At 36.0% G+C, this 16,356-nt stretch overlaps 1 protein-coding gene across 1 annotated transcript in view; it reads right to left on the bottom strand.

Moving 5' to 3' along the window:
• The window catches only part of Necab1 (N-terminal EF-hand calcium binding protein 1), a 149,596-nt gene that overhangs the window by 120,279 nt on the left and 12,961 nt on the right, over positions 1-16,356 (bottom strand). The window contains exon 3 of the mRNA XM_046464975.2: positions 2,080-2,188. Coding sequence (XP_046320931.1) covers positions 2,080-2,188 — 109 coding nt within the window. The remainder of the gene's footprint in view (positions 1-2,079; positions 2,189-16,356) is intronic.

Here is a 16,356-nt window from a genome sequence, read left to right as displayed (position 1 = left end):
AGCACACACTATTGTTACTAATGCATATGGGATTAACTAGTAGTAATTATTATTCCTTGAGACTATGGTATGAATCATTGTATGTGCTTTCTTAGCACTTAGTAATCCTAAAGCTATACCAAGTTCCAATCTAATAAATATGTAAATGAAATAGCAAAACCAGGCCAACAAGATCTATTGAATGCTTTAATTTTCATTAACATTAGTAAATATGTATTGAAAAATCTTCATGATAGCAAACTCTGAAACCATGACTCTCAATAAATATTCCAAACCCAATGTTCCCAACCCAAATTAAAATTTCCATAATACATATGACAAGGAAGAGATAATCAGCATCCTTGATGGAGTATTAGCATCACATCTTCCAGTAACTGAACCTCAAAGGGAGCCTCTGCTCTGTTTTTGTTTTGTTTTTTTCTCAAGTATTATTCCTCAGAATGATACAGCAGGGCTTCCCTTTTCAGAGAATTCTGAAAATTCTCTCTCAGTAGCAATTTAAGGATTCAACTAAAATCATCTTGTGTTCCTCCATCTCTCCCCCTTTGAGCCTATCCTTCAGTAGAACCATAATGGCCTTCAACAATGTCACCCCCTAACTCAAGTTCTTCAATAGCTTCCCCTGGCCAACAGGATACAGTTGAAGCACTTTTTTTGATCTCAAAGTGCAAATTTCTTCTTGATCACCCCATTCTTTACTCTCCAGATTTGTCTCCTTTCACTCTTAGCCTTATGGTTGACACATTAGCAGTAAGAGCATATGTGTTGCTCCTACTCATTTTATGTTTTTTTCCCTCTTCTGTCCCACTCTCCCTGCTCTTCTTAACCTAAGCAATCTTTACTCTTCCACAATGACTCAGCTCTAATGAATATTCCCTGAGCCCAAAACTGGGCTAACATTATGTTCTTTGTAATCCCATGCATACCTCAAATACAGATATTATATTGAAATGATCAGTTAGTGAGTCTATTTCCTCACTGAACTATAAGCTGGCTCCATGTTGTATCACCAATGCCTACTAGACGTTTGATGCGCTAGAGTGTTGAGCAGACTGGAACTTCTGATTCAGTTACCCATTAGTACTATTTCTGACAACAAAATACTTAAGCCATTTCCAAGTGAACTGAAAACCCCACTGAATTCAAGAACTCGCAAACCGGTTGTTTTACTAATATTCAGCTGCTTGAGTAAAGTGAATTGTATCTTTTAATTTTTCTTAATAGTTTGCCTCAAGAAAATGTCTGTTCATAGACAAAAACCCAAAAGCATTTTCCTAGCACACTGGCTCACTGCCTGGAACCGCCTTAACACTGCCTAAAGCGAGATGGTGATTATTCAAGCAGTAGATACACTGACGGCACTCAAGGCAAGACTGAAATGGTGCTTTTTCACATCAGAATTGTATAATCTCGACTGTCACAAATAATGTGATTTGGTTCAATTACCCAAAACAAGCAGCACATTTTTTATTGTTCTATATCCTTAAGTTCTTAGTATTTTATATTTTTAAGCACAGCAAGACTATAGATACAACTTTCATAAATGCTATGCTAATGCAAAAATAAATCTATATAGGTAAAATAAATTCAAGGTACAGATTACTGTGTGTATCAACTATGCAGAGATAATCCTGTGTCTTTCATTACCTGAATCTATCAGGTAACAGTGATTTTAAATTCAGCAGACTTGAATTGACCAGATGACTGCTACAATTTCTTCCATTTTAATACACTAATATAAAAATGGCCTGAGGACAATTTTTACAAAGAAAATTGAGATGAAGACAACGTGATAAGGCAAAATTCTCTTTGCTTATTAATGATAGAATAAGAATTGCTTATCATGTCTACTTTGTTTTATATTTTACAAAAAGGAACTGATCTAAAACTACTTGGGAGAGCTCTCTAAAGATCACTGAGTTTTTCAGAAATTTTCATATTTTAAAAACAAGGTATCTTGGAATTAAACATAAGTAAGCATCATAAAATGTACCCTCTACATCTTTTCTCCCTCATTCCTTCATGAAGAACTATTTCTCTACCTCATTTATAGAATCCAGTGATTAGAAAACTCCTTACTTAGTGTTGTGTGTATCAATGGTATGGAAGAGTTCATGTAATTCTTCTCCACTGAGAACACCATCTGCAAAATATGCTTTGAATTCTTCAAAAGATAATTTTCCATCATCTGAAATGATAAGAACAAACAGAAGAGAAGCACATCATTTCAGTTTTACATTGTTCTATCTTTGATGTTTAAAACTTGGCACAAATGCTTGTGCATGTTTATTCATGTGGATAACACACACGTATTCCCCCCACAGCACCAAACAAAAGAAAAATTCAAGGCGTTAAAAAGAAAACTGAGTACTTTTTTATAGTACATAGCATGCAGACTATTGGTTCTAATGAAATAATAGTCCACATGATTTTGAGTACTTTTGATTCGTTTATTCCCATGATGGACATTTAGATTTAACAAAGCATTTACCTGTCCATACAAAAAGGATATCCACATGACAAAATAAAGAGCCTAACACAGAGTCAATTATTTGTATGTTTTGCCTTCATAGTACAAAGCATATTCAGCACCTAGCAGACTCCAGGATACACATACTAGATATTAATTAAATATTGATTGAATAGATACTTGCATGTGGATATGACAGTTATTGCTACAATTAACAAATAATGCCCTTTCTTATATACTTTAAACCAGTTGGTACTTTTAAAGCAAAACAAATTTTGTGGTTAACAAAAATGAAATACAGTCAGAGAACCTAATAGGTAGGATATGCAAATACAACTCTAAGTATTTTATACAGTAGAAAACAGCAAATGCTCTAAGAGGCACTTTCAATGTATGGGGGTTTAGGTAATAGATTGTTTTCATCTAGGCTCAGGAGGGGCTTTAGTAGCATTTGCACCTAAGTGAACAAAAGCTGTAATAAGCAAGAAATGCATTAATGATAAGCAAAATATTTGTAAAGATGCAGACGCAGCAAATCAAGAGATTGAGTATGAAGAGAGGGAAAAGCAGCCCTTTCTCTGTGCAGGAGGTAATTTGTCAGTTTTCTCAGATAAATTGCAGAATGACTGTAAGTGATAGAAAAAGCCTTTCTATTTACAATGAGGGAACTGAGGTTTAAGGAGGAAGGAATTTGCCCAGGGCCACAAAACTCCTACAGTATGGTCCCACCAACAACACTATTCTGAACAAAATAGCATTTGTCTTTGCATAGGAGAAAGTAAAATTGAAAATGATTAGATCTCTAAGATACATTTAAAGCATTTTTTTTCTTGAAAGCTGGCTCACAGATTGTCTAGAGTAGTGTTAATATGCAGGTTCCTGGGCCCTACCAGATAATCAGTCTCAGAGAACACAGAGATGGGGGCAGACAAGAAATACAAAATACAAATTTTGAACATCTTGTGCGAGTTGGTTCTACACTAACACTTGAAAGGCATTACTATCAAGGATATAATAGACCTAATCACTGAATTGCTTTTTGTGTGTGTGTGTGTGTGTGGAGGGGGAGGGCTTAAAGGCTGAAATATTTTCAAAAACCTCAGTTGCAATATATAAAACCCCCCAAGAATTTTAAAATGGCACTTCATTTTGCTTTTTAACTTTAAAAGCACAATATACTAATTTTGTGGCTAATTCTTGCTAATGGGTAACTGGGAAAACATGGCCATTAAGGTGGTAAAAATCCAAAGCTGGATCTAGTACAGAATGAGTTCCTGACCCCAGTGATTGCCTGGACCAGGCTTTCTCAGCTGTTCAAACACCATACCAAACCAGTACAAAATGAAGTTTAATCCACTGGGATCATCAATCATCTAATTTGTGTTTCTCTTTTTATTTATTTATCTTCAGTCCTGGGGATTGAACCCAGGGATGCTTGACTGAGCTATATCCCCAGCTGGTTTTGTTTGTTGTTTTGTTTTCTTTTTCAGATAGGGTCTCACTAAATTTCCCAGACTGACTTCAAACTTGCGATCCTCCTGCCTCAGCCTTGTGCTTCTGTTTCTAAATGAGTTATCATAGTTTCATGCTTCCTATGGCTATTTAAATTTTACCCCATGTAACCTGTTTTATATCACGGTATTAATGCAGTATTTCTACTGGGCATCTGCTTACTTTAATGAAAAACCTTGCCAGGTTGGAGAATTGGGTATAAACTAGATGTAGGTACATGTCAAAGAACATGTACCTTTCTTAAAGGATTGTCCATCTACTATTTTTTAAAAACGGAAGAAAAAAAAACAGAAATCAATACACTATTTTCGGCTCCACCCCTGTGGTGTGTATTAATGTAATACCTACTTATTGATGTTGGAGTATGTTTTCTTTGGTGAACATGTAATATTCTCAGGTGACTGCACAAGGACACAGCAGAGCTCTGGATGTCTGTGCATCCTGGACATGAGTCTGGCCTCTGTAAGCCTGCTTTATGACTGGAATAGGTAAGTGACTTTAAGTAAGGCACAAATCATCAAGTCAAAGCATTGAATAGCAAGTTCTCTGATTGAAAAAGAAAAAAAAAAAACCTCTTACTGGAAAAAAATATATAAAAAGAAAAGGGAGGCATTGAATTACAGCCTTGGCTTGTAGGATAGAAAGTACGCTTTAAAAGCCTGTTTTTACCACATGCAGGACTCCTGAAAGTCTTCCCTTCAGGCTGCCACATTTTAAAACAAGAAATTGCAAAGAGTTACTTTTGAACAATCTTAGACTAGTACTTAATGGTAAACAAAAGTATTACATTTTTTTTTTCAGCAGAAAGTGAGAGGAAAACTCCTTGTAGTATGAGTCTGTATTAATAAAACAATTATAATTTTTATTAAAATATTTTATTTCAACTTCAGTTTTCCTGTGGATATTGCTTTTGAAATGGAACAACACAGTAAAACCTAGGTTTGTACAAGTGTGGTTCACAGAGGAGTTGAGTTTTATGAGTTCTGACTTCCTGTGGTGATAAATCTTAACTTATCAGTAATGGCACAGGTTTTTCAACATTTTACTTTTAGAACTGCATGCTTTGTCTGAGTTTGTCCCGAGCATAGTTGGCCCCTCTATGTTTTCTTTTTGAATTATTCTGGCCTTATAGTCCCAATTCCATTAATTTTCTGGGATGGAGGCATTAGAAGGCAGTTGCTAGAACACTGTCTTAAAGGAAAGCAAATCTTGAGGATTAGACATGAATTTGCCATTTACTAGTAGAACGCCTTCATCCATTCCTTCATCAAATATTCATCAAGATCCTACTACGTGCCAAACACTGTTTTGTGCTAAGAATGCAGTAGACACACAGTTAGAGATCTTATCATTGTGATGGGGAAAACAGCAAATGAATAGCAGGCATAGTATGATAAGGACAATCCTAGTGGCTGTAGGGTGATATGAGAACATTTTGTAATCTCCTCAGATATAAGGGCATAGGGAAGTTTTCTCAGAAGAAGTGACATTTCTGTTGAGATACAAATGAAAAATAAGGGTTAGTGAAGGAAGATCTTTAAAGTGAAAGGATATTCCAGGCAGAAGAAATGCAAAAAAATAAAAAATAAATCAAGAAAGCAAGAAAGGATATGGCTCAGAAATTGAAAAGAAAAACCAGTATACTTGGTCAAAGAGTATATGACTTTGGAAGGAATGAAAAGTCAGAATAGTTAGATACAGAGAGGCAACATCATAAGAAGCTATACCAATCATGGTAAAGAACTTTGAATTTACCCCAAGAGGGCTTTGTGGGGCTTTGTGGGGTTGTAGTAAGTGATGGAGTGCAGAGGCATGCCGTAAGTAGAACTGGGAAGAGAACATTGCAGAATGCCAGGAAAATATCGAGGGTGGTGACAGTGAAAACACAGTGAAGTGATAAATTTTTAATCGATTAGGAAAGAGTCAACACAAATTAGTGATTAGTCAGAGACGATGGGTCACAGGAGGAATAAATCAAAAGTGGTACTTGCTTTCTAAATGGAGTGACAGATGGATGGTGTTATCTCCATTCATTGAAAGAGAATACACTGGGCAAAAGGCAGGGGGCAAATTAAAGAATGACCTTCTGGCCATGTTGATATTAGAGGAGCCTGTGGACTGAGCAGAAGCCTCTTGTGGGTAAAGGATCACATGGCTCTAGAAAAGCAGAGGAAGGGGTAGGGACTTGAGATGCAGGCTTGGGATATATCAACATACAGTAATTGGGGTCCCAGTAGAGAATTCTCCTGGAAGAATGCCTGTAGTGGAAAAGAAAAGGGCCCAAGACGGACTTTGAAGTGCCAACTAAATTCTCTAAGTTTTAAATTTCATAAGTGCCAGACCATTACAAGGCCTAAGTGAAAGGCTATATAGAAAACACTCAGCACATGACCTAGCACATAATGAGAGGTCAATGATGGTACATATGGACTTAAGAATCCATTCTGGATGTAGTAAATATCATTTATGTGGTTTTGATTCCCATTTTCTATTCCTCCTTGAAAAGTACTTATTGAATACATACAGAAAATAGTATTTCATAGTTCAATGATAGAAATTTTAAATTTATTCTCTTAGGTAATTAGGTTTGTATATCCTAAAACTGGTGCTTATTTTATAAAAGGGCTCTTGAAACATTCATTTCGGGTCTTCAAGAAGCATCCAAAAATTCGCCAATACCTAGAGCTCTGATCTCAGTATTGCCCCTCCCCCAGGGCACTTTTTATCTAGTTCTTACAAGCATTTATAATAATTATGCTTTCAAAGTATTTATGTGTTACTTAAACATTTTTGAAGACTTTAAATATTGTAATTTATCAAAATCAAAACACCAAAATATGACTGTCTTCAAAAATAATAGCAGAGTCCCTGGTATAAAATGAACATCTGGAAGCATTACCAAGTTATAAACACAAATGACTGGACATTCTTTGCTTGTATGTGCACATTTTAGAGGCAGAAATAAAAAATGGCAACCTTGCTTCTAAGAAGAAGTTCAGTTGTAAATTCTGAGGAATTGTAATAATATTCACAATTTTTAAAACTCAATAGATAAAACTATCAAATGTTCACATTACCTTGTATAAGCCATTTACTATCATTGTACATCAACCTCTTTAACACTACAGCAAAATTCTTTTCTGTTCTGACCCCAGGCTAAATCTAAAGGGATGGAAAAAGAGATACTATACTGATAGATCATTTTTAGAAAAAGTAGACTCTAAAATGTGGAAAATTATCATCATTCAAGGGCACATTATCTAACCAGAGTCAATTCTCTCAGGAGACAGTAATTCTAAGCCTGTATGTCAAATACATAAGGCAAATTCTGATAGAGCTGAAAAGAGAAATAGACAAATCTAGGCTATGCTTGGGTTATTATAATAAAACAATATAATACTATTATAGTATAGAAATGAGCTATGAAACTGTTATGGTTAGGATGTGAGGTGGCCCCCAAAAGCTCACAGGAGAGACAATGCAAGAAGATTTAGAGATGAAATGATTGGGTTATGAGAACCTTAACCCAATCAGTGAATTAATCCCCTGTTAGGTATTGACTGGATGGTAACAGAAGGTGGATAAGGTGTGGCTGGAGGAGGTGGGTCCTTGGGGGTCGTACCTTTGGGATATATATTTGGAGAGCTGAGCTTAGTCACTCCCTGCTTTCTGATCATGATGTGAGCATCTTTCCTCCACCATAATGTTCAGCCTCACCTTGAGCCTTGAGGACTGAACCTGGCTTTCTGTGGACTGAGACCTCTGAAACCAGGAGCCCCAGTTATTCTCTTCCTCCTCTGCAATTGTTCTGGTCAGGTCTTTCAGTGACAGCAGCAAAAAAGCTGACTAAAACAGAAGCTATGGAAAAATGCAGATGAATCTTAATGTATACATGGTGCTAATTTAAAGGAGCCAGTCTGAAAGGCTAAATATTACATAATTTCAATTTTATCACATTCTGGTAAAGGAAAATTCATAGACAGTAAGAAGACTGACAGTTGTCAGAAGTTCACACAGGTTGGAGTAAGGGTTGACTAGAACAAGCACAGAGGAATTTTAGGGTGGGAAACTATTTTGTATGATTCAGTATGATGGATGTATGACATTAACACTTAAGCCTTAGAACTTTACAGCACAAATAATATACTGTTCATTTAACTTCAACTTATGAAAATTCTTGAACAATCATGTAGAGTTCAGGGGATCCCAGAATGGAATGTATAAGTAACTTTGGAAATGAGAGGTCTATAAGCTAAAGGCAAAAATAAATTATAAATAATGTTAAGGCTTGCATCTGGAATGTCCTCCCAAAGTTCATATATTGAAAGCATGATCCCCAATGCAGCATGGTATGTACCCTTGAAATGGTATGACAGAAGTGGGGCTTTTAGGCAATGACTGTATCATGAGGGCCCTGATCTCATCAGTTGATTAATTGATGCATTCATCAATCCCTTGATACCTGGTTGGACTTACTGGGATGCAGGACCTAGTCAGAGGAAGCAGGTCACTGGAAGCATGCCCTGGAAGAGTTTATCATCTCCCAAGCCCCTTCTCTCTATTTCTCTTTTTGTGCTTCATGAGCCAAAAGATTTCATCCACCATGATATTTCTGTCTTTGAGCCAGCTGACCATGGACTGAATCTTCTGAATCTGTGAGCCAAAATAAATCTTTCCTCCTCTAAGTTGTTCTTGTGAGGTATTTTGGTCACACTAATGAAAAACTGAATAACATACGTAGGCTTTGTGCTATCGTTGATAAAGTTGTTTCCCATCAAGGCATGAGTTAATCATTCTGACACTGCTACACATGTAGACTGGAACTGAACAATTACGTATACGAATGGCTGACACTAAGAGCCGGACATTTCAATGTTCAAGTAACAGATTACAGAAATTAAAGAGAGGAGGCTAGAATAATCTATGTGATAATAGATGAGAATCTGAGACACTGCAGTGCCTCATGTTTAACTTAGTATAGGTACATATAAGGGCATAAAGAAATATTTGTAAATATGCTCATATACCCAGTTGGTATGCACATACGTTATTTCCTTGCTCCATCACCTGAGAGGATTCGAGGCCACAATGAAACCTCACTAACAATAGCATGGCTATCACACATATCTTAGCTCTTAACAGCATTCTACAGTGAAAAAGACTAGGGCTTCTTGGGGGAAATGGTGGTTCTAGGGGTTGGAATTATAGAAGAAGATCCTGAAGCATCTGGTAGTGCCAGAAATCTATGGAGCACTCAACTCTTCTCACCTACTGTTGAGGGTATGGAAAAGTCAGCTAATGGTTCCTCCCAGGACAAGAGCGGGAACAACTTGAACAAAAGGGAGGCATACTGAATTATAATCCAAAGTAGATAATAAATATCCATGAGTCCATAGTATTACAAATAAATATTGAAGAATTAAATGAGAGAATAGCCAGGTGCAGGCCTGAAATCCCAGCAGCTCAGAAGGCAGAAGCAGGAGGATTGTGAGTTCAATGCCAGCCTCAGCAACTTAGTGAGACCCTGTTTCTAAATAAAAGATATTCTCAAAGAGCTGGGGATGTGGCTCAGTGGTTAAGCACCCTTGGGTTCAATTCCTGGTACCAAATAAATAAATAGGAGAATAGGCAAAAGTCCCATCAAGAGAACTCTAAATAATTTATGCAGGCACTCAGGTTTCAAGGAGGCAGAGCATGACTTCCCACTCCTTAGGTGATGATCAGGAATTGCAACTTTCTTCCAAAAGGTGAAGTATGGAAAGGAGGAAAGAATAAACTTTACAGTGGAGATCAATATCAGCAAGAGCAGTCATAAATAAGAGTGAGTATGTACCCTTGAAATGGTATGACAGAATTTTAATTTTGTAATATTCTTCCCCCAAACAATTCCAGTCTAGTCATGAGAAAAACATCAGACAAATCCCAACTGCGAGGCTTTGTACTAAGTACTGTTCCCTCAGAACTCACGAATGTCAGCCGAGGGAAATCTAAGAAAATATCTCGACCAAGATGAGCCTAAAAAGAAGTGATTGCCAAATATAATGTGGTACATTGGATGGGATCCTGGAACAGAAAAAGGACATTAGGTAAAAACTAATAAGGTATGACCTTTAGTTAAAAATAATGTATTGACATTGATTCCTTAATTATAACAAATGTACCAAAGAAATGGAAAATGTTAATAGTAAGGAAAATTGAGTGTCAGGTATATGGAAGATAGCTTCACAATTCTAAAGAAAAAAATGGTTGACCTATTATGTTGCAAAGAATTTTTACTCTAAATTTTATTGATTATAGTTCTCATATAGTTTCTTGAAATAGTTATGTCTTCTTTTAGTTTCTTCAGGAGAAGAAATAACTGAAATACAAGGTTCAGTGACTTGGATGAGGTCCCTGAAAGCATATCTTGGAGGACACACTCCTAGATCATTAAAGATGCTTTCGGTTTAAAATCTACCCAATGCCAGATAGCAGGTTGAAACTGGAATAATTCAGTCAAATGCTTGGCTCCATAGTGACCCACCATCAAATATTTAAATACTTTAGATACTTTATCATGAAACTTATTTGTTATGTTGAACTATTTTCATCACTTGGAATTATCCTAGAAATAAATAAATTATATAATATATATATACACACATATATGTATATATATTATATATAACTACTGTCTTCATCCTGAGGGAATGAGTATATATTATTTTTCATGGTTAGAAAGAATGTACTTTTAATTTAGTGAAAAATATGCATTTAATGTCACTTTCATGTAGAATTAACAATAACATTTTATGTGAGACGAGAAGAAAAGCAAAAAATGAAAAATAAAACCTAAAAAAAAAACACCCAGTTACTCAGGCTTTCGTAGAACGACAGATGAAATATTTGTTGGAGGAGCAGTTAGTCATTGTAGAGGATGCAGATTTCAAATTAGAAACATAAAGCATGCTCCATTTCTAGGCAAATTTCATTGGTAAATGAACACTAAATATTAGAGGTAGAAAGAGGAGTACAATCCATAATTGAATTGCTTTCTCTTTTTCTCCTCCTACCTTCATTCCTAATGGGTAATCATAGTTTTACAATTACTCTATTTTTCCAAAAAGGAATCTCAATATCTCTCTCTCTCTCTCTCTCTCTCTCTCTCTCTCTCTCTCTCTCTCTGCCTGGTCAAATATTTGTTCTCCTTTCTTTGGGTAAAAGCTGTGATTTTTCACTTGAGAAATCATCTGCCTTCTCTCACTCTAAGTTTGTAAGGTGCAGCTCTATGTATCAAGCAATAAATACACTAATGTATAATGTATAATATAATATTAGTGTATTTACTGCTTGTTTGGCCCAGTAACAGCTGTTGTTGAGGATATTATGATTCAGTTTTCTCTGTGTTTGTGACTCACTTATCAATAAGATAATAAGCTCCCAGAGGAAGCCATTGTCCAACACCCCTTCCCTACCTTAAATCCCTGAGTTTATAGTTGATTAAGTTTTCTATAATCTAAGTTAAAAACCAAAGGGGAGTTCCTTTCATTTCATAGACATATAATTTGTCCCAGTAACATAAAGCCTAGTATGGGCTCCAAGTTTGCATTCCATAATTAATTCACAAGTGAAGAAACTGTACCTTTAGGTCCCACAGGGAATTAGTGAAGGCAAAAGAAAACTGACATGTTTTGATTGTGATTATTCATAAAATGCTAAACACCATCCTTGGGGCTTTACCTGTATTTTCCCTGCTTATTCCTCATAATAATCCTAAAAATCAAGTTTTGTTGTTCCTACCTAAAAATGAGGAAATTAGCTCAGAGAAGTTAAATAATTTGTTCAACATCACACCCTAGAAAATGTACACTAAAGTTTGTGTATTCTTTTGTCTTTGTATCCTCCACCCCCGGCCCCGGCCACTACCTGTAATAGTATCTGGACACAAAGACATGCACAAAATATTCAACAAATTAACGAGTGAATGAAAGAACAGCAAAGCCAACATTAAAGTTCGTTCTTTTGGGTTCTAAATATCCACTATATCATGTCCCCTTCAAATGGGATCCTAGCCAAAACAATTCTAGATTTTGTCTTTTGTTTTTAAATTACAATGCATCATTCAGTATGATTCACATGGTAAGATTGGCATTTTCTAGATTTGAACAATATAACTGTTGCAGAGATGAGCTACAGCAAATTTAGCATCCCAGTTAAGAGCTAAGACTTTTGGAGTCAAGAGTTGTATGCTTTCTTTCATATGTGAAAAGTGGAGAAGACAAAGGAAAGAAATGTGGAGGGGGATATCATGAAAATAGAAGGGAGACCAGTAAGAATAGAGGAAAGGGCCAGGGGGAAGAATAGAGGAAGAAAAGGAGAAATACTGGGGAATGATATTGACCAAATTATGTTGCTTTATCATGTGCAGGTAAGAATATGCAACACTGCCTGCAGGTAAGAATATGCAGTTATAATTCCAATTAAAAATATGGAAAAAAGAGAAGCCATTAAAAGACTGGGTTTGGACTTTTGGGTTAGCAGGAATTCTGAATACAAATCTTATTTACTCATTCCGTGTCCCTGGACAAGTTACCTATGTCTCAGATTACTCACTGTTAAAATGGAATAATGATAGTATTTTCTTTGTAAGATTATTCTGGAAATTAATAAAATTATGAGTAGCATAGCTTCTAGAATATGGCAATACTTGGTAATATGGTAAATATTATGTCTATTTACAGTGATTATTATAATATTAATTTCCTTTGGAGTCTGAACTAATATTCTCATGGCCATATAATACCTAGACCATAGAGGCTCTTAAATTTTTCAGGCTTTTTTTTGTCTTAAGACTTTAGGTTTTATTTAGAATATTCCAAAACACATAGTTAGAAACATCACTTATGAACAAAGAGGTCAACAAATATTTACAGAAAAACTCATTACTAAAAGTAATCCTAATATTACAAAGTTAAGCTTTTAGTATTATGAGATTCTCATAAATATAAACAAGTTAACAGTTTTATTACCTACCCAGTTACCTAAGCCAAAAATTAAAAGTCTGCTCCCTTACCTCACTGTACGTAAGTATGTCACTAAATATCTCATCACTCTCATTAAATACCTCAGTTTGTCAGCAAGTCTTTGCTAATTATAAATCAAAAAATTCACCTTCATATCACTATCTCTTCTACCCCTGATTCATTGACGCTTCAGTATTTTTAATCCAGAGGTTTTTGCAGTATTCTAAGCACAAGATTATAGAGGCTTTAACTAGGATGGGAGATTTGGAAGCTGGGAGAAGTGATTAGACTTTGAAGATGTCTTGACAATGGAGCCAATAAACTGTATATGGGTCATTAGAAAAAGAGAAGAAGGATCGTGGAAGCCTCTGAAGCTTTTGGTTGGAGCAAGTGCTGAATGGTGGTGCTGTGTCCCCCATGGGAGATGCTGCTGAGGAACTGGGGAGATGGGTTTAAGAGTCTGGTTTCAGATATGAGCATGATAGGCATTTGGTATATATTCTTACAAATTGAGAATTTTTGTTCAGTAATGAACTTCTTTTCATTTTTTCCAGTTCTCTGCCTTTGTTCTTGCCTTTCCATATGTCTGTAATTACCTGTCTCCCCACCCAACCTACACTTTCTGGAATGAACTGCAACTCAAGAAGAGCTATCCTCAATACCTCAGGCTCACCTTCTCCATAGCCCTGCAGCAATTTAGTAATGTTTATGAAACACTAACCATTAAGTCAGGACTTGTAACTACATATACAAAGATATATAGTTCCTGCTCTCAAAGACCATACAACCTAATAGGGGAATATGGCCGCGAACTAATACCAGATCATAAGTGTATGACACACAAGATGCTGTAGATGGAAGAATGAAGGGTAATCTAGCAAGGCATTAATATTTATTGAGTGTGTATTTGTCACATGTGAAGTCTTTGTGTTATTCCACTTAATAATCACAACAGCCCTATGAACTAGGCTTAGGCTACAAGAACCAATCCAAAGTTACAGAGCTTGTACTGTGACAGAATAAATTGACAAATGGACCTGGATTCTAAGCCATACCTACCAAACAATTCAGAAAAGATTCATGGAAGGGATAAGCTTGAGCAGAAAACAGAATCTTGAAAGTCATTCCCAGAAGAGGAAGCTGTGCATGCACAGACATAGAGGGAGGGGGAATCTGGAGTTTAAGTCCTCGAGAGATATTGGGGGAGATGAGGTTGGGCAGGCAATACCATACTAAGGAGTCTCAATTTTATTCTGTGGGCAATGAGTAGCAAGTGAAGAATTCTGAACATAAGAATGATAGGATCAGAGTTTCACTAAAGACAGATTATTCCAGTATAGCACCTAGTGAAGACTTCCCATCACAGCACTTATTACAGTGTATTATTATTATTATTATTATTATTATTAGATGGGGATTGAACCCAGGGGAATGTTTTACCACTGAGCTTAATCCCCAGTCTTTTTTTAAAAAACAACAACAACAACAACAAAAACATGTTCTTGCTAAATTGCTGAGGCTGGCCTAGAACTTGCAATCCTCTTGCCTTAGCCTTCCAAGTCACTGGGATTATATCATTTGGTTTGTATAATTATTTTCTAATTTATATGTATCTCCCTTGTGAAGTTTGCCAGGCTTGGTGGCAAAGTTCAAAGCCAGCCTCAGCAACTTAGCGAGACTCCCCCAAAGCAACTTAGCAGGACTCTGTCTCAAAATAAAAATATATATATAAAGGACTGGGATGTAGTTCAGTGGTAAAGCACCCCTTTGGTACAGTCCCCATTACCAGGAAGGAAGGAAGGAAGGAAGGAAGGAAGGAAGGAAGGAAGGAAGGAAGGAAGGAAGAAATTTAATCTAACTGAATCTAACCTTGCACTAGAAAGTGGGGGAAAGACTGACCTTAATTTAGCATCATTTGTTTTACTATTTTAATGCCTTACATAGGTCTGGCACACAGTAGCAACATATAGTAACAGTTGAAAGAATGAAAGAAGTAAAGGTGGAGGAAAGAGATGGAGGGATAAGACTACTACTCAAGATCTTTTAACTCTAAACCCTCACTACATATAATTTCTATGCATAGTTCTCATTAAACTTAAGAAAAAATTTAAAAGTGCCATATACACAATGCCCACTTGATACATTTTGCTAAAAAAATTAAAATATTGCTAACTTTAAAGTAATACAATGACCCACTGGTTATTTTGGCACTGTGAAGACATGGTCCTGATAATCTGGTATGGTAATATTTTTACACAACAAGGTATGTCTCATATACATGATGTGTGAGACACTAAAGACAGATTATTCCAGTATAGCACCTAGTAAAGACTTCCATCACAGAACATCATTTCATTTCCCCCATTCCTTTAATTCTTTTATGTAAAAAACATAAATAGAGATGAATTTTTTTTTTTTTTTTTTTTTTTTTAGTTTTTAGCATGGAGCATAAAACCAAACAGTGCTTTGGGCATAAAACATCAATTTTAATCAGCACAACAAATTAAATTAGGATTACTGGGAAAGTATAATGATCAAGGCAAATGCAGGACAAGCACCAGAGTAGCTCTGGGGTCTTAATAAGGTCATCATGGACAGAACCTCTGGGCACTGCCATGTGAGCAATTCAACTCTAGTAGGAGGATGGGTAGAACATTGTGGTTGACAGTCCCATCAAGCAAGAATAAGAATTTCAGACAGGTCAGTTACATTCCCAAGAAATTTCTGTGTATTCTCATTTAATCTTTAAAAAAACAAAAAACAAACAAGCAAACAAAAACCTGTGAAAGAAGCCTATTTTTTTTTCCATTTTGCAGATAAGCTAATTTAGGAAGCTACTCAGGTCACACAGGAAGTGAACAGGGATTTGAAATTAGTTAATTTGACTGCAAAGTCATAAACTTGGCCACCATGCTACATGTCTCTGGGATCTAGATGGAGTAGGGAAAAATTGTGTACAGAAAATTGTGGTAAAGAAAATGAAAGGAACGCTGGCTGTCAGTCCATAGATCTCACTGCAGAAAGCACTTAAGAAGCCAGGTTTTAGGGTAAGAACTACCCTTTATGTGTTTTAGCATCTGCTATCAGAGAAGGACCTGATTTCATAGCCTTTCACAGACACTGGTATCCATATCTTGGTCTCAGGAATTTGAATCTATATTTTCTTTTTGTTTCTGCGACAGCTGATATGCCCAGCTATGTAAAGATTAGGATTTTCACAGGTTTTTTTTTTTTTTTTTTTGCTTCTGGAAGAAAAGTAACACATTATGAGTATGAAACTACTTTACATTTGAGAAAAAAAGACTTTACTATGGAAATATAAAATTTGTTTTCACTTTTTTTTTTAAAATAATTGTAGTCAGCATTTGCACT

This window comes from Marmota monax, unplaced genomic scaffold, assembly GCF_021218885.2.
Source record: "Marmota monax isolate L192 unplaced genomic scaffold, Marmota_monax_Labrador192_F-V1.1 WCK01_AAM20220418_F8-fsc00003, whole genome shotgun sequence".
NCBI classification, from domain to species: Eukaryota; Metazoa; Chordata; class Mammalia; order Rodentia; family Sciuridae; genus Marmota; species Marmota monax.
Note: the sequence above shows the minus strand (reverse complement) of the source record. Positions and strands in the feature narration are given on the sequence as shown.